The following is an 18,591-nucleotide window of genomic DNA, read 5'->3' as shown; positions in this document are numbered from 1 at the left end:
GATAGTTACTGACATAGGATTTCGGGTCTGGCCAGCTGAAAAGGCTTCAGTTTCAGAAAAATCGACTGTTTCTTTGGTATGTTGCAGACTTACCGTTGCTTCCCATTCTTTTTAGTTTGGGTTTTGAAATAGGATCCTGGGTTAAGATGATGTTAAAGTAAAATTTGTCCCATCCGATTAAATTAATTTTTCCTTATAACTAGGATCTCATCTGTAGCCAGAGACCTCATTTTCATTTAAAAAAAAAAGAAAAGAAAAAGTTGCTATTTTATTTCTAATACTTGATCACAGACAAAGTGACACACCAGTATCGTAAACATTAGGGTGACTCTTAACCTGATCAGAATGGGTGCCCATGAGCCACCCACGTGACCTGACACTATGTTCTGGAGCTTGGCGACTGGATTGTATTTGCAAAATGTCATTTCAGAAAGTGACATTTATGAGATTTTTTTTCCCCCTCTAGTATAGAGAAGTATAAAAAAAGAACAGAAAAACAGCCTGTAAACCCACCAGCCAAACCAGTTCTTTCTCTGACGGAAGAAGCTCACGCACGTGGTCAGCACATTCAGAGCACAAAAAGAAATGAACTCAAGAGCAAATTTTCCTTTCTTGCCCTCTTTGTAACCATACTGTTTATGGTATTTTCAGTCTCGTCTACCCTTCTTCACAAATTGCAGATAGAGACAGAAATCAGAAATTTTTTTTAGAGCGCAGGTTATAGTCTTGATTCTAACAGCATAGAATCATCAATGTAAACCTTATAGCAACAGATACAGCCTGCAAATGAAAACAAAAGACGGGCCCTTTTGAGGAATGGGATAAAATTCATTTGCTTCCGTTTTCTAAACCGGTTAATAATCTGTCAATAACCATTGACACTTAGGGAATTGGACATTCTTTGATATGCCCCTAAATGAAAATTTGTATGTGACAGATCAGCCAACTGTGCTGAAAAAAGTTAATGGCTTGACTAAATCCTTAGTAAGTTAGATCAAGAGTTCCAAGAGAGTTTTGTAACTTTACTTCTGGGTAAAATACAGTCCCAACATACAAAGTTGCGTGTGCTCTGGCAAACTCCACGGGACCTTACAATGTAAATTCACTGTCATTTTATAAAACTACCTAGCACGTCAGTGTGTTGAATGCTGCTCTGTGCCAGGGCAAGTGAGAAGTTTTTTTCTTTCCTTGACGAGTTCGCAGTCTGGCAGGGGAAGCAGGACAGTATTACTAACAATCTATAACGTATGATTGCTTTTAAAATAGAAGTGTGAGCCGTGTGTTATGAGGCCTCAAGGGGAAGTGATTAATTTATGCTTGGAGAGCCAGGAAAGACTGTGGACGGTTGACCTGGTCCCACAGGATGAGGAGAATTGCGCCTGGGAGAGAAGAGAGAAAGCCCCAAACAAGAGAAGGGTTAGTGCTGGGCACAGGCGCGGAGGCGGCAGAGTTCCTAGACGGTTGGGGTCCGCCGGGTGTGGTGGCAGGTGGCCCACAGTCCAGATCCTAAGAGCCGTACTGAACTCGCCTGTCCTATAGGCAGTGGTGAGATTTTGAAGAGGACCCCACTGAGAATTACGTGTTCAAAATGTCACTTTGCCGGCAGCAGAGAAATGGATCACAGTCAGAGACACGCGACAGGAAGGCAATGGGGGGGCCGTGGGTGTGGTCCGCGCCAACGGTGGGGGGACCCCAACACAGATGGTGGCTGCGAACAGGAGTGTGGGGACAGAGCTGAGGGTGTTTGGGGAGGTGGCATGAGCACTGACTAAATACAGAGTCGGAGTGAGGAGGAGGTGGGAGTGACCTCCGGGCCGCTTGTCCATGTGGCCGGATGGAGATGTGGCCCAGTGCGCCAGGCAGACCGAGGGAGGAGGGGGCTGGAGGAAGGGGCAGCAGCCCGGCCGAGCATGTGCTGAGTGTGGGGACCCGTGGCGTGTGTGTGCACAGAGAACCTCTGGGCTCTTAACAGGTCAGAGGCTAGAAGGGTGTGCCCAGGGTCCCCCTGAGACCGCACTGGCTTTCGTCCTGTGCCATCCCGTGAGGTTTTACCACAGTCCCTTCATTTGTGGGCCAAGAGCAGCCCTGCGTGAAACGGGCTTGTTCCAGAATGAACACTGGGAAGCCCAGTGTCCAGACACAGCTCCAGGGCGGCCGCGGCGCCGGGAGCTGTGTGAGCAAACGCCGGGCCTCCCGAGAGAAGCAGCTTCCGCAGGTGGATGGCCGGGAAGGGACAAAGCGCTGTGGCTCCGAAGAGAGGGACAGAGGACGGCGCCACTGGCAGAGGGGAAGGCCCGAGAGCGCTGCCGTGGCCGGCTTCTCCGGTCACCCCGAGTCGTGGCTCCTCTCACAGACGATGGACATGTTTGGGATCTGTCTCCATAGCAGGGGTCCTCTAGTCTAGAGCTGAGCTGTAATCATCCTAGACTCTGTCAAGGAGAAAAAGGGGAGGAGGAGGATGAAGAAACGCGGAGCACTGGTGGCGGGTGGCAGGAGTGTTGGCACGCGTCCGGAGGGAAACGGAGAGGCAGAGCTGTTTGCAAAGTCAGCCTCTGGGTCCATGCTCAGGCGGCGCTGGGGACCCGGCGCCCCGGCCATGGCTTCACTCTCTCCCTTTCTCCTCCTCTCACTTGTACCGTTGGCTCTGATCTGCTGTTGATTTGAAAAGACTTCAAAGAGTTGATAGACGTGTCCAGAGGGTGTGATTACCGGTGGTGGCTTCAGGGTCCGAACGGGGCCCCCGGGCACAGAACAGAGGTCTGGCCATGAATTCTTCAGACTTTGCCGCTTGGTGAAGATCCTGGCAGATAGCGTCACGTCTGTCAGATGAAGAAACCGAGCCGCAGGGACGGCAGCTGGCCTGCCCAGAGTCACCCGGCCTGGCAGCCTTTCCTCCTCTGTGACAAGTGCCACCATCGAGCCTCCAAGCCCAGAGCCACCCTTCCTCCTGCGGCGGCTCTGGCTGGACTAGGGACTTCGCCATCTGTGGCATCTTGGAAAGGAGTCTATTTGAAAGCCTATAAAAGTGTTCCAGTGTGGAAAGTGCACTAATAATGTCAGCCACCCTGGCCTGGGCATGAGAGCAGCTGCCTGGATGGAAAGGCCTGGCTTTCTCGAAGCTGGGCCTCAGCGTCAGCGACGGCAGGTTCCAGACAGGTGCGAGTGGGGGTAAGGGCCATGGCGTAGGTCCATCCCGCACTGGACCAGAGGAGAGGAAATAACCTCAGCTGGATTTTTTTTTTTTTATTTTTTAGAGATTTTATTTAGTTGAGAGAGAACGAGCAGAGTGAGAGAGGGAACACAAGCAGGGGGAGAAGCTGGGGGAGAAGCAGGCTTCCCGCTGAGCAGGGAGCCCGATGCGGGGCTCAATCCCGGGACCCTGGGGTCATGACCAGAGCTGAAGGCAGACGCTTAACTGCCTGAGCCACCCAGGCGTCCCCCAGTTGGATTTTTAATGCACATTCCTGCTCTCACCCCGGGGCAGCGGCCAACTTTGGGGTCTCCTTTGGGAGCCCATTGCATGCCCAGCCCACCTGTGCTCGGAAACCATGGGCCATTGGCAGTTTTCATGTCAGTTGCTCGGCAAGTTCTGGGCCTGTGGTGCTTCCTGTCTATGTCAGGATGCTTTTGTCATCTGCCTCTCTCTGTCTGTCTCCCTCTGTTCCCTCTTGTCTTCCCCCTACCCCGGAGTTGCTGTTTGAGATTCCTTTCAGTTTGATTAAGCGATAACGCTCCCGCCTTGATACTGTCAGAACCTAGAATGTGGGAAATTATGCGCTAAGTGGCCTGAACACCAAAAGCTGCTGGGTAGTTCTAATTTTGGCATTGAGACTTTACAAGTCTGCATTCTTGGCATTGCCAACCAGTTAGAATAGAACAATAAACCCCCATTTTTGTCATGCAAGGCTGTAATTAAAATGGCAGCTGGAACAGACGGATACTTACTTGAGTACGTAGGGGGTGGCTGACTCGGTGGTGGTGGGCTCTCAGAGAGACGCGGGGGTGTACGATGCGGACCCCGCTCCTGCGTCAGCCCGGAGAGCCACGTCTGTGTCCGGCAGGGCTCTGGAAGGTAAGCAGTTCGGCATTCGAAGGTGGGGGCGGGCGTGGAGCATTTCAGTGAGGCTTCTGGGGAAGGTGGGGAGGCATAGGTCTGAAAGGAAAGTGGCCGGGGCCCCCAGCAGGCAGGCGGGTGCCCTCCCAGCAGCCGTTCTGTGACCGCTGAGAAACAAAGCCATCGTGGGACCCCAGTCCCCAAACAGCTCCAGGGGGAGCCTCAGCTCAGCGGCTACAGTTTGGAAATTCCTCTCAGGACATCAAGTCCCAGGGGGCCAGAGCTTGACAGCCAGCCTGTCGTCAGCTCTTAGTATGCTTGCCGTCATCTGGTCTCTTTTGCTGTCCCTCGACGTGGCCGCCCCATTGTGGCGGGCTGTCACAAGATGCCGCGGAGGCGGCCAGGCCCCGGAGAGCTGCCGTGGCCGTTTCCAAGGGTCACTGCCCTTCATTCAGGAGCCGAGCTGAAAGGTCTGACGTGCATAAATTTCCACTTTAAATCTGGGAGCTCCATGGAGGAAGAGAAATGGGATTTTTTTTTTTTTTCCGAGTGGCCCTACCGCCCCTCCAAGTAATGACTGAACGTTAGTCAAATCAAGACTACAGCTTCAGAAAGCTCTTTCTAATTTATTAGACTTTTCTGAACATGCAGTGGCGTTCTCCCAGGTTCCCGGTCACTGACGTGTGGAGCGGAGGCCCGGCCGCCTCCCAGGAGAGCCGGGACAGGGAAGGAAGCAGACGCCGTCTTCCCGCACCCGCCCGCTTGGGAACCAAGTTTAAATCCGAGTCGTCGTTCCCCCTTCCCCCCTACCCTGCATCTCCGCCACCCTGCCCGCCTGTGTCTTCCGGGCCCGGCCTTCACCGCCCTTCATTAGCAGTGAACGTTGTCAGCAGCTACTTTGTCAGTAGTGAAAAGCTTGTATTTTCCTCCTCTGTTGTGTCCAACAAAGCCCGGGTAATGTCATGTGTCCTCTGTGCCTTAAACTCCCCAAAAGCTCTCCCTGCGAAAGTCCCCCCCCCCCCCCCACAATGCAATGTCAGGATATGGAGTTTCTCTTGGTGAGCCTGTTGGTCATCATCACGAGCCGCCTTTCTCGGGCAGCCCTGTGTAGGGGGCCCCCGTGCCGTACAGCCCTGGGAGGTCAGTGACACCTTTATTCCCAACTTGCAAACAGGGAAACTGAGGCTCGTGGTGTAGAAGACATGGGGGAGCCTGAACTCGAGGTCAGGAGCCCACAGCACGCCTCCTCCCCTCTTGCCGGCTTGGTGAGCAGGAGCGGCCCCGCTCAGCTCGGGGCGTCACACGGATTTTCCCCCTTTCTCGGCAGCTTCATCGCCGTGGAGAACATCGACAGCTACTGTGTGCTCATCTCCTCCAAAGCCGTCTACTTCCTGAAGAGGGGCGACTATGTGGACCGAGAGGCCATCTTCCTGGAGGTCAAATACGATGATCTCTACCACTGCCTCGTCTCCAAAGACCACGGGAAGGTGTACGTGCAGGTGACCAAGAAGGCAGTGAACTCGAGCAGTGGCGTGTCCATCCCTGGCCCTTCCCACCAGAAGCCCATGGTGAGTGCGCTGCTGGCTCATCTCCTGAGCCCCCGATTGGGTGTACGCAGTGGTTAAGAGACAGAAAGGGCTCTCGAAGGCTTACACTTTTCACCAGGCACTGATTTAAGGTTTACGCTGGACTGTTCTTCCTCCGCGGGGGTTCTGCTCCTCAGTCCCACATACAGAAGGAGCTCAGTGTGCGTTAACTGGGGCGATGCTGCCCTCCCAGCTCCACCAGGAACGACCCAGCCCCTGGGCCTCCCCTGCCCATCGATAACAGTGTGGCTAGTAATACCGGCTGTAGCGAGTGGTGAGGACCTACCCACATGACACGTGGGGGGTTTTATTCCTAAAAACCGGGACTCTGCAGTGCTTGGCCCTGAGTTAGAGCCCACACTGGCTTCTCAGCTGTTTCTCCTGGGTCACAGTCACAGACTTGTTTTTCCGCACAGAGAAGCAGTGTCCAGCACAGGCCCTTCCCCAGAATAAATTCTAAATAAATTTTCCTAAATAAAATGGGTAGATCGCCTCCAAAGGGTACAAGGTATTGTCACGGCAGGACTTTCAAATAGTAACATTCCCATTAGTCACCAGCGTACATTAAGGATCCGCCGTGTGGCCTGCTGGACAGACACTGAGTATTTCCTGAGGGTTATGTGGCGCGGTGCCGTCGGTCCCTCTTGCCTGGTAAGGAGGCTTGGTTTGGGCCCGTGACTCGCTCCAGGTTATATGGGCAACACTGGGAGGAACTGGGGTACAAGCCCGGGTGATGTGACTCCGGAGCTGGAGGCCTAGACCCCTTTGCTGCCTCCACTCAGAGAAACCGTTGGCTCCGCAGAGGCGCGTGTGGGAAGCTCACCACCTCTCGCCGTCCTCTGACTTCTTCGCAGGCTTTACGAGAGCCCGAGGTGTTAGTCGTGCTCAGTTTTCACCTGGTATGCCAGGATTTTCAAACCCACGTTCAAGAATGATGGGCCGTTCAAAATGGCCCTGCTTGCCCCCGGCTCCCTCTACAGATCAGAAACCACAGCCAACCTTCTTGGGCCTCTCTCCTCAGGAATCCCTCGACCTTCCCCTGCTCAGGAATGCAGTCGGGTTTGGCTTGGCTTGTGCACGCTCCCCTGGGGTCGTTGGCTTAAATCAGGGCTGGTAGATTCACAGAGTTAACACCCAGAAGTTGAGCGTTTCCACAAGTTCCTCTCGATGGTGGGGAGCTTTTGCCCAGCCAACGCTTTTGCTCCTCTCAGGGCAAGTGGGCAACGAGGCATTCTTGATAAGAAAGACTCCTTCTTCCCTCTTTGACTTGTCACTGGACGTTAGAGGTGGGTCCCCGTGGTGCAATCCTTCCTTCTCGCTCTTTGTCGAGCCTCAGCAGACCCTCGGCTCCTCAGAGCTGAGGCCGGTGCTCCCGTCCAGGGAGTCCCAAATGTCAGGTAACTATCGCTTGACCACCCAGTCACCTGGGGCATACGTTAAAGATACAGATTCCAGGAATCCCGCCCCACCCAATCTGGAATCAGCACTCACCAGGAACAGGCCCTGAGAATCTATCTATCTATCTTTCTTTCTTTCTTTCTTTCTTTCTTTCTTTCTTTCTTTCTGTCTTTCTTTCTTTCTTTCTTTTAAAGATTTTATTTATTTATTTGACAGAGATCACAATTAGGAAGAGAGGCAGGCGGGGGGGGGCAGGGGGAGTGGAGCAGGCTCCCCGCTGAGCAGAGAGCCCGATGCGGGGCTTGATCCCAGGAGCCTGGGACCATGACCGGAGCCGAAGGCAGAGGCTTAACCCACTGAGCCAACCAGGCGCCCCGTCTGGGAATCTTTCTTAGAAGGAAACTCATACCAGGGGCGCCCTGTTAATTCAGTCTGGTCCGACTCTGTATCTGAGCTCAGGGTCGAGAGTTCAAGCCCCACAGTGGGCTCCATGCAGGACGTGGAGCCTACTTAAAAAAAAAAAAAAAAGTAAACCCATACTGTTCCGATCTGCCACCAGGCTGGGAGCCAATGCCTGGGGCAGTTTAATGGTCCACATCCTGGGATTTGTTTGGCCGCACCCCTGGGTGCGTTACTGATTCTGTTCTGCTCTCCAGGTCCATGTGAAATCTGAGGGCCTTGCTGTCAAGTTATCACAAGAGATAAACTATGCAAAGAGCCTTTACTATGAACAGCAGCTTATGTTAAGACTCAATGAAAACCAGGAGCAGTTGGAGCCGGACTCCTGAGAGGCCGCAGCTGCCCGAGAGACGCTCCCAGACACCCCAGATCCATCAGGAGGAAAGGCCCTTCGGCTGGGCCTCAGTCCAACCAGAATAAGGTTTGGGGGACGATATCAAGAAACAAGGGGAAGATACAAGTGGAAACCATATTAATTTGTGGGTAGGGTGGAGGGTTACTTTAGATTATGGGGAAATAATTTTTAAAAGGTTTTGGTTGAATAACGTTAAAAAAAAAAGTGTACTGAGATGAATCTAATTTTTAGATTGCCCTGTATTTTGTTAACATGTATATAGGTACAACTGTGTGTTTGTAAATATATAGGAGCATTTCTGAACAGGGCCTGTGATGTGTGTAAAGGTTTGTTAACTGTAAAGTAATATAAAATTATATTGGATCTTTTATTGCACTAATTCTACACGTCTAATTCAGGGTACTCTCTATAAAAAGGCATTCTTGAAAGTTGAAGAATGTTCTGTGTTAGTTTTGGAAACCAGAGAAGTCACAGGAACAAAGATTGAGTGAGACTGGAGGTGCTCTGGTGGGCGCCTTGGAATCCCAGGGCCCCCGAGGCCGGGTCGGGCAGCCCGGGCCCCAGAGCCGGAGCCAGCCCCTGAGGGAGGTGCAGGACGGTGGCTGGGAAACCCATCTTTTATTTATTCCCCACCCCCACTTCGTTTTTTTCTCCATCTATTTGGCTTTCTCCTGACTAGTCTTGCCCAACTTTGAGGTAAATTGTGTTCTGTTACTCTGGGTCTGAGTGTGCGTGTGCACACTCATGCACACCAGCATCGTAAGTTTTTCTTGGGTTATCATCAGAGAGGGTCAGTTTGAAACACTGGTAGGCTCTGTTGATTTAGAAGGAAAAACATCTCACAGAACTGTTTGTTTTAACAAATCAAAAATCCACAGACTTCTCAGAAGTCCCCGCTCAGAGGCTCTCCTTTCTGGGTAACAACAGGGAGAAGGTCCTACGACTCTTTCCTTTCGATAAAGCCACAGGCAGGTACCACAGCTGCACAGCCCTGGGGTCAGCCGTGGTAACACCAGACTTGAGAAAGGAGAGAGTCTCGGGAAAGGGAATGAAACTTGAGTATTAAGAAAAGCTGTGTTGTCCATTTTTCATGGAACCAAGATTTGGCTAGAACATCTCTTGTCCTTGGTCTTAAGTTCCAGCCAGTTAGCAAGGCCTGCGACGAGAGCCCTCTTCCTCCTGGGGCTTGTGTTTGCTGTTTCCCTGGGGGGGGGGGGGGGGGCTCACTCCAGTATGAATGACTAGCCTTGTGATTTTTAAATTTTCATTGTGGCGAAGCTCATCGGTCTCTACGGCCTCATCACACATAGCTGAGATCGAGGCGCAGTGCATCAGCGGATGTGTAGAAGGTTTTGGTGTTTGGAAGTCCTGACCCAAACCCTTCCGCGACACAGATGAAGCTGATCTGTCCACCTCACTGTTCCTCCCCCTGCGCGTGTGCACGCGTGTGTGCATGTGTGGGCACGTGCGGGCATGTGTTTTCAAAGAAGCCGGAGGGGAGCGTTAGCACAAGTGCTCAAGAGCTTTGGCTCAACCGTGTTTCCAGGGATCGTCGTGAACTCCAAGGTCTGTGTCGTCTTCACGGGCTCTAAGTTGGTGGACTGCAAAATCGAAACTTGGCTTGTGAAGGGTTGGGGTGGGTTTTGGTTTGTTGTTTGTCTGTCTTTGCTGGGGGGCAGTCACGACCCTCCGCTCACACACGAGACCCACAGCAGCGCGGCCCGGCGTCACCTGCCACGGGTCCTCCCCGCTAGCCTCCCCAGCTGTGCCCCACTTTTGCCATCAGTGACCCACCGCCTGCCGGAGACCACGATCTCCTAAAGATGAGACTCTCAGAAGGGCTGATCGTTTGCCTCGGTGAGCCTTCCGTCGCTTTCTGGAATGAAGCCAGTGGGCGTTCGTGTAATCAAAGCGGACGGCCCTCGGCCCCTGGTGGCAGCTGGGATGCAGGAAGCCAGCTGAGGGGCTGCGCCAGGCAGAGCTGCTACCCACGGGCCACCAAGAGTTGTTGCGCGTGGTGCCCTCCTCCCGGTGCCCTTCTGACTTTAATCGGCTCTAGAAACAGTCGCCTGTCCGGTGGATTGTGCAAGTCCTCGCCCGGAGGAGCCTGAGAAGACGCTAGAGCTTCTGGGGCTCTCTGCCCTCACGGCCCCCCCCAACCCCGGGGCGGGGGGGGGGTGGGCTTCGGGGGCCTTGGACTGAGCCTCCTGCTTGGCCAGGAAAGAATTCAAAGCCCTGAAGGAAGCAGGCCCTGCCCCAGGCTCCTTGAGTGCCCGGTTTCTTTTTCAATTGGTGTTTAGCCCATGATGTCTAAGACTTTGTTATGATAATTTCTCCCGATTTTCATGCTGTCCCAAATACACAGTTTCTCTCCGAGAAAAGTAAAAGAAATTGAATGAGGAGAAATTGGATAAGGAGAAATCAAAAGCCATCCTAATTCCCCGACCCAGCACAGTGGGCCAACCCACAGGGCCGGGCAGCCAGAGCTGCGGCCTCGCCCGCGGGGAGCACTGAGGGAGGCGCCCCCGCACCCCCACTGACGGCAGCGGGGGAAGCGGCCCTGTCCAACCTCTGCGGGCACAGCCAGCGGCCTGGTGGGGACTCACCGGGATGTTCAGAAGGCTCTAGGGCGACTTTTTTTTTAAGCATCATCTGTGCCTCAAAATACCATAGTAGCTGCTTGATAAAACCTGAAATTAAGTGATCTGGTTCTCCACTGTGTAAACATGGTTACTTACGGTCACCGATCTGTTAAGACTCTTTCATCTGTTCCTCATGTCAGAGTCGTTATTTTTCTTCCTGTGGAATAAAATGCTTTATTGACTTCCCGGACAGGTTGTTTGCTTCTGGTCTCTTGATGTTCATAGATTCTAGAACCATCGCCGGTGGCCAGTGCCACACATATTACAGCGTTCACGGTAACGCTCAGCCTCTCCCCCTCGCTCCCCACAAGCACGCTACGGGGGCAAAGCCCTCACCTTGACGAAACCCTCGCCTTTCGGCCTCCAGAGCCCGGCTTTGTGCGGGCAGCCCCTCCCCACCCCCACTCAGGTGACTGACCCGGCGGGGCCTCCCCGGGTTGGAAGTTGTCATGTCGGCTGAGAAGAGGGGGCTTCAGGGGGAGCAGGGTTAGAGCTCACTTTGTATGTGCTAAGTTGAAGGTGCCTCCTTGACGCTGCTTGAGCCGGAGCTCGCAAGAGATGTCCAGGCCCGAGGGGACTCCTACTGGGTGTCCTCAGCATCCAGATGACCCATGGAGCCTGGATGAAGTCCCCAAAGGGGTAAGTCGAGTGGGTCTAGCAAAAAAAAAAAAAAGCCCCACATCTGAACCTTGGGGCTCCCCAAAGTTTAGAGTGTGAGCAGGTGGAGAGGAAAAGCCCAGGAGGCAGCAGAAGCGTCCAGAAACAGGTGTGAAGCCCGGAGGGTTTGGATCCTAGAAGCCGAGTCCAGAAAGCTTTCAGAGAGGAGGGAGGGTGTCAGGTGCTGCTGCTAAGTCAGGTCGGATGAGGAGCAACAGTACTGGGTCTCCAGCCCCGTGGTCTGTGGGGCCTCCTAAGGCAGCTTCAGTGGAGTGGAGACGAGGAGAGCCGCACGGCAGTAGAGCCCAGAGGAAAATGGAAGGAGGGTCGGGGGGACGTTGATTGGCAACAAGGTATATCCACAGCCTTGTGGAGGAACCTGGCTAGAAATGGAAGGAGAGAAGCAGCTGGAACTTGAAGAAGGGTGATGGGGTGGTAATACAGGAAGGCAGTCAAAGGGGAGGAGGGAGACAAGCCAGGAAGAGGGTAGATGTGGTGGAAACTGAAGGACATCCTCGTTTGCTTGTTTCCGTTGCTTCTCCTTGGTCAGATGAGCGGAGAGGGAGCACGGACGGGAGGTGACAGAGATCTGGAGGAAGGGGGAGGGAACGGTAAGACAGACATTTGAGATCATGGGAAAGTGAGCAGACCAGGGAGGTACGGACAGTAGGTCAGCCAGGAAACCCGAAAGGCCCATTCGAGGCTGGGGATCATTAAACTGAGACCAGGCAGCCTGGTTCTGGTTTTCTCCAGCCGCACTCAGCCGCACGATTTAGCATGGAACAGGCGAAGAATTGGATTTAATCGAGAACTGTCCCCTCCTGCCCATTCAGATGTTCCAGCCACCGTGGCCCACCGGAGCTCAACAGGAGAGCCAGCCAGAACCAAATGTCAAACAGAAATCCGAGAGCTCAGGGAAGAGAAGGGAGGGGCTACCCTTTCCAAACCAAAGCCCACAGCCAAAGAGTGTGCCTTTCCAAGTGAGAGAGACTCGAGGAGCTGTGGCCAACGCCCCGAAAGGCAGACCGTGCAGCTAGCATAGTTCAGGGGCTCCGGGGCGGGGGCGGGGGGGTGGTCGGTGCTGGAGGACCAGCTGTCTGAGCACTCCGGGCCTTGGAGAAACCCAGCACTGAAAGGGTGTGTCTGTGACCTCTGCCTCCCTCCCAGCCCCGCTCGCCACCATCCACAGGGAAGACCAGGTCCTGCTCAGTCGCTGCTGGTCCAAGCTTCCTTTCTCGGGCCGGGAGATGATTCGAGAATCCATAAACATCAGAGGGAGAACATGCTTCTGGAGAAACCTCCCGAAACTTCTAAAATTAGCTTGATCTTTTTCACAGAAAGGCAAACCAAAAAGATGATGTCACACTCCCGTTACCATATGAAAGCAGGTAACGCAGTATTTGCCCCTTTCTGCCCCCCACCCCCGCATCTCCCCCTCTGATAACCTTGGGCAGCGCCCGCCTCCTCCCGGCGCGAGGGTCCGCTCACACGTGCTTTCCCGGCGTTTCTTTCCACGAACGTCGGAATCCCGGACACTCTTCTGCAACCCCTCCGTGTCGCCGACAAGTGGTGTGAACTGTTCCCTCAAACTCTGCGTATCGGCATTTCTGTATCAGATTCAACTGCTTCCACGTGGATGGGCTCTGGCTTCGCTTTGGGGCCACCGCCCACCCCCCCCAAGCCCAGAACAAGGCCGCCATAAACAAGCATCCTCCTGTTTCTGGGCACGGGCCCTCCCTTCATGTCCATGCGGTAGACCCCCCGGGAGCAGATGCAGCGGGGGGTACACACCAGGTCCCTTCCCAGACCTGCTGGAGTCGGGGGGCCGGGCACCCATAGCGTGGACCCGTCTGATGAGCACAGAGTGGTGTCCCATCTTTCCTCTCATTCACAGGGACTCAGGGACTCAGGGGCTGCTGAATGACAAACCGCCGGCCTCTCAGCACCGGCTCTTAGGACCACATTGTTTTTCCAGTTTAACCCCCCCGCCTTTTTTAATGTCCTACATGATGTGGACAGATTTCCTGATGGGGCGCCACCCTTATCCCCTGGAATAAGCCCCGTTTGGTCAGAATGTGCTAATGTGTTATTCTTTTGATACGTTTCCTGGCTCGATTGCCTAATACATTGAGTGTTTGCGTCTTTAAAGTGAGAGGCCTCCGTCATTTTCTCTCTATATCTGCATCTGAGGGTAGAACTAAAATTACGTCGGCTTCATAAAATGGGCCAGGGAGACACCCACTGTTTTCTCTGGCTCGTGATACTCGAATTACCTGAGAATTTCCCACTCTTGTTTTTTAAAGCGAGATAGAAGGTTCTAGACTCTCCCTCAATGGCTCCCCTTTTTCATCCCCCGTGCCTTCTGCTCATTGGAATGTCCAATTTCCATCTCTTACGTCCATTTTGGCAGGAGGTTTGCAGTTTTGGTTTTTGTTTGGGGCCTTTTTTTTTTTTTTTTTTAGATCCTCCAATTCTGATAGGTTTTTCCTGTGTGGCTAGACAGTTGTTCGTGTTCTCCTTCACATGATACCTCCTGCATCCAGTCATTTCTCTTTCTTCTTCCTAGTCTCGCCTATTTGTGATTTATTGTTCTTTTCAAAGAACCAGTTTGGAATTTGTTTCTCTTTGTTGTTTTGTTTTTATTATTTTGTTCATGACACCTCTAATCTTTTATTTCCCCTACCTGGCTTGTGTTTTGATTTCTTCTACTGCTTCTTTCTTGCTTTCCAAGACGAGTACTCAATTTTGTTTTGTCTTGTTTGGTGCCACCCTTTCTCCTTAAACAACAATGGCATTTATAAATTTTCTTCTGAATACAGCTCTGTTTAACTCAGGTTTGGGTATGAAGTATTTTCTGTATAGTTTTTACTTGCCCTTTAGATTTCTTCTTTGACCTAAGAGCTACCTAGGAATATGTCATTTCTAAATATTAAAAATAATTTATCCTTGCTAAATTAGTTATTTCAAGCATTACTGCATTATAATCAGTAAAAGTAACATTTTTTTAAAATGTGCTGTAGTTCTTTTTATCCAAGTACTTGATCGATTCTTGGAAATGTTCCATGAACATAGGCAACAAAAGTGTGTGCTCTTTGAGGCATGTGAAGATAGGTGCGTACATACAAGCATCCACACTTACACAGATAGAAGTCGGAGTTTGCAGACTGTATTAATCAAATCCTGTATGGTCTTACTTATTTGTGTGTGTGTGTGAGAGAGAGAGAGAGAAAGAGCGAGCGAGCTCTGCCCCACATCTTCAAGTGGCCAGAGAAGCAAGTTCTAACTTACACGTACTCCCCTGGAAAGTGCATAAAGTAAACAAACTTAGAAGAAAGAAGAAAACAGCAGCCTTAATTAAGCTGCCGCCAAGCAATCCAGTTGGAGCCTTAGAAGGATTTGATGCCAGAACAATAGCGCTGCACAGCTGCGTCCCTTCCCCTGGGAGCTGGGCCCACCCACTTGTCGCCTTCAGGGAGCCCGCCCACTTCTCCCACAGCCCTGACCCGAGCAGCACGCCCAGTGTAAATAGTTCCCAGGGGGTAATAAAACCTCACACCTCCTGCTTATTCCCAGCAGCCTCCAAAGCACGAAAAAGGCATGGATACATTTTGCCTTGGAGGAAGTGGATGCATCCAGACCAAATTGACCCTTGGAAGCCCTGAATGAGTGAGCCCCAGAGGGAGGGGTTGTGGGGAGAGGGGCTGAGATGACTTTAGCAGGGGATGTCGTGCCCTTGGGACATGTTTTCCTAAGGCACTCAACTTTGGGAGTACACAGAGACTTCTGGAAAGTTTAGCCCAGCCTACAGAAGGGCAATTCCGTTCTGTTTGATGGACCCGTTCCTAGGCATGCCCGGACAACACAGCTTCTGAGCTTCTCCCCACCCACCCCCACCCCCCAACAGGGAGGCACTGTGCACCCTTGTTGTGATCATCTACCTGGGTTCAGCCTCAGGATGGGCGCCAGGGAGATGGGATGAGTAGGGGGACACTCTCACTGCCCCTACTGGGCTCGTGGACCACAGGGTGGGGCACGGAAGACTTCACTGGGTTAGGGACAAGGAGCTGGAGTCCTGAAGGGCTAAGAACTAGTGGCACAGAGGAGAGAGAGGTGCTCATGCGGAGTCCTGGACATGGGAGCTGCTCGGCGCATTGGAGAACCGGAGTGCTGTGAGCCGAAGCCGAAGAGACGTGGCCGGGGGCCAGGCCATGCTGGACTTCATAAGCTCTATGGGCAAAGGTTTTAAGCAGAGGGTTTCACTGTAAGACTGACATCTACAAACACCTCTCTAAAAAAATAAAATAAAAAGATAAACTAAGAGCCTCTCTGGCTGCGAAATGGAGCCTGGGTCGGAGTCCAGAGTGGAAGCCTGCTGCCCTCGTCCAGGTAAGAAGTGGTGGAGACAGTGGAGATCGAAGTGGATAGATGGGATATGCTCTTGAAGAAGAACAGGTGAGACAGAGGGATGGATCTAATGGAGAGGATTGGGGGGAAACAGGGTATCAAGGGTAGTTCCCAGGTTTCCAACTTAAGTAACCGGGGACCGGTGACGTGATTACCAAGATGGCAGAGCACTGGAGAAAGAGCTGGTGTTTGTTGATTGTTCAACATGTGTTGGTCGCTAAGTGAATAAGTGAACGTCTTCTCAGGTTATGGGCATATTTGGTTTGAGATGTTGGTGACCTTCTAAGCAGAGATGGTGGGCAGTTCAGAGAGGGTGGCTAGCCTGTGAGCCGTGTTGATGTCGTGGGAGTCGACGAGATTATGGGGAGAGCAGCGTGTGAGAGGAGAAGGGCTAGACTGGGAGCCTGGGAGCTCCAAAGTCTAATGGATGAACGTAGGCGTAGGAGCCAGGAAAGGAGGCTGAGAAAGAGCGCTTGGAGACGCCGCTAGAAAAGGAGGAGAGAATGTTTCAAGATGGTGGATGCATCGGATGGGTTGAATGGTGTTGAAAATTCAAGCTGGGGACGCCTGGGTGGCTCAGTTGGTTAAGCGGCTGCCTTCAGCTCAGGTCATGATCCCAGCGTCCTGGGATCGAGTCCCACATTGGGCTCCTTGCTCAGCAGGGAGCCTGCTTCTCCCTCTGCCTCTGCCTACCACTCTGTCTGCCTGTGCTCGCTCGCTCTCTCTCTCTAACAAATAAATAAATTTAAAAAAAAAATTCAAGCTGTATGTTGGATTCAACAGTATGGAGGGCGTTCTCCATCAGAAAACTTTGCTGGAACGTTGGGAGCAGGAGCTGTATTAGGGCAAGGTGTGGATGGCAGGTCGAGTGGAGACAGTGTCCTCTGTGACAGTGACATACCAAAGGTGGGAATGGTTGCTGGGTGCCTATAGACAATTAACAAATAATAATGCCACTAGGACTAAAAGTCAGTCTGCCTTTTCTATCACCAGGCACGTGGCAATTCTAAAAATGTATGATAAACTTCTCTTCCCCTTAAAAATCTTTAGTGGGCTTAAGTTCCGTTGAGTTTTAATAGCATATAGGTAAGCTCCCCACTGGCATGTGGTGGTGCATCTCCTTTAATAAGCCTTGTATTCCACGTGGAAATGAATTCCGAGGACACCCAGTTAGGCAGTGGTCTCCCAACACACAGACTCTGCTATACCCCTTCAGTCAGAGAGGTGATTCTAATAACTTGGAGTTGTTGTTCAAGCCTACTCTGGGCACAGGTCAGGTCCCCAGCCCCTGCCTGACTCCATGCCTGCGTCCAAATAGTCTTTGTGAAGTAAGTGGTGATAGACAGTGACTGTAAGATGAGGCCATAGAAGTTGAGTCATTTTATGTGACCATTCGCAGGGTTTAACTTGTGCTTAAAATTTTATACAGTGAAAAAGAGTGCAGACCACAAAGTGTAACATCTTTGTGTGGAAAGTGCAAATTTTAGTTTGTAAATTAAATATAAAGAAAATAGAGGGGCGCCTGGGTGGCTCAGTGGATTAAAGCCTCTGCTTTCGGCTCAGGTCATGATCCCAGGGTCCTGGGATCAAGCCCCGCATCAGGCTCTCTGCTCAGCAGGGAGCCTGCTTCCTCCTCTCTCTCTGCCTGCCTTTCTGCCTACTTGTGATCTCTGTCTATCAAATAAATAAATAAAATCTTTTAAAAAAAAAAAAGAAAGAAAAGAAAATAGAGCACTATGTCGATGGTGTAACTTACTAGTTGCCAAAATTGTGCCTTTTGCCAGTGTTGATTTAACTAAAATTCACTTACTACCAGACAGTTATTTAAATAAACATTTGTTATGTAGGTCTAGAACCAAAAAAATCAAAATTCAAACCATTGAGTATAAAATATACATAAAAAGATTAAGCCATTGTGCTCATCTTTGAACTTTAATACTTATTTAATGGTTACTGACAAATTTGAAAAGTTCAATAAGATTTTAAATGGCATTTCTGTTCTTGTTACTAGTATTTGTTTCATTCACGATTATTACTGAAGATACTTTTGATATATTGGCAAAGGGGATGTTAAAACAATCCTCTGAGTTTCAAGTATACCAGGTATGCCGTTGGCCCAAGGTTAGAATCCCTGGGGATGCCCAGGTCTGCCATCCCCGAAGATGGGGCAGAATTTGGGTCTGACAACCAAGGAGACCAGACTGAGCCAAGACCCCAGTGGCGCTGATAAGAGGAATTCACAGAAGGCTAAGAACACAGTAGACCTTTGGTGCAGCCTGAATTGGGATAGGGAAAGGCAAATGAGAGGGGAGATATAAAATGAAAGGACCCTGAAGTAGAATTTTATACTAGTTTAGAATGAACTGGTTTTCAGTCCTTTGCCCCTCACCATGCCATTCCCCACCTGACACTAATCCTGTCCACAGAGGCAACGACTTTCAACTCTTTTTTCAATTTCTCCTGGTATCTACCACTTGTTTCTACTACCTGTTCTTGATTTCTTCCCACCAGAGATGTTATCTACTGATTTCCTACTGTGAAGAATTAGGATTTAGTTCTTTCTACCCATCCCCCAACAGCCCCACCACAATACTTCACATGGAAAAAGGAAAAGAGGGACATCATTACAGATCCTATAGACATGTAAAGGATAACAAGGGGACATTATGAATAACTTTTTGCCTTTAAATCTGACAACTCAGATAAAATGGACACGTTTCTTGAAAGATGCAAATTATCAAAATTGACAGAAGAAATAGAAAATCTGAATAGCCCTAGACCTATTAAAGAAATGAAATTTGTGATTAAAAACCTTCCCACAGAGAAGAGTCCAGGCCCGGATGGCTTCTTTGGTGAATTCAGTCAAACATTTAAAGGAAAATTTATACCAATCCGGTACAATTTCAGAAAACAGAAATCATTTCCAAATCGTTTTATTGCTCTAGCACCAAAACCAGAGGTTTTACAACAAAAGAAAACTAAAGACCAATATCCCTCAACACAGATGCAAAATCTCTTAACAGTTTTTTTTTAGCA

General features: G+C 51.1%; 1 protein-coding gene across 1 annotated transcript in view; it reads left to right on the top strand.

Moving 5' to 3' along the window:
- VPS13D (vacuolar protein sorting 13 homolog D) overlaps nt 1–10,684 on the top strand; it is a 254,821-nt gene extending 244,137 nt beyond the window's left edge. Inside the window, exons 69-70 of the mRNA XM_080800390.1 lie at nt 5,382–5,622; nt 7,695–10,684. Coding sequence (XP_080656516.1) covers nt 5,382–5,622; nt 7,695–7,826 — 373 coding nt within the window. The 3' untranslated portion in view covers nt 7,827–10,684. The remainder of the gene's footprint in view (nt 1–5,381; nt 5,623–7,694) is intronic.
- Nucleotides 10,685–18,591: the final 7,907 nt, after the last annotated feature.

This window comes from Martes martes (genome assembly GCF_963455335.1).
Source record: "Martes martes genome assembly, chromosome: 4".
NCBI lineage: Eukaryota > Metazoa > Chordata > Mammalia > Carnivora > Mustelidae > Martes > Martes martes.
Note: the sequence above shows the minus strand (reverse complement) of the source record. Positions and strands in the feature narration are given on the sequence as shown.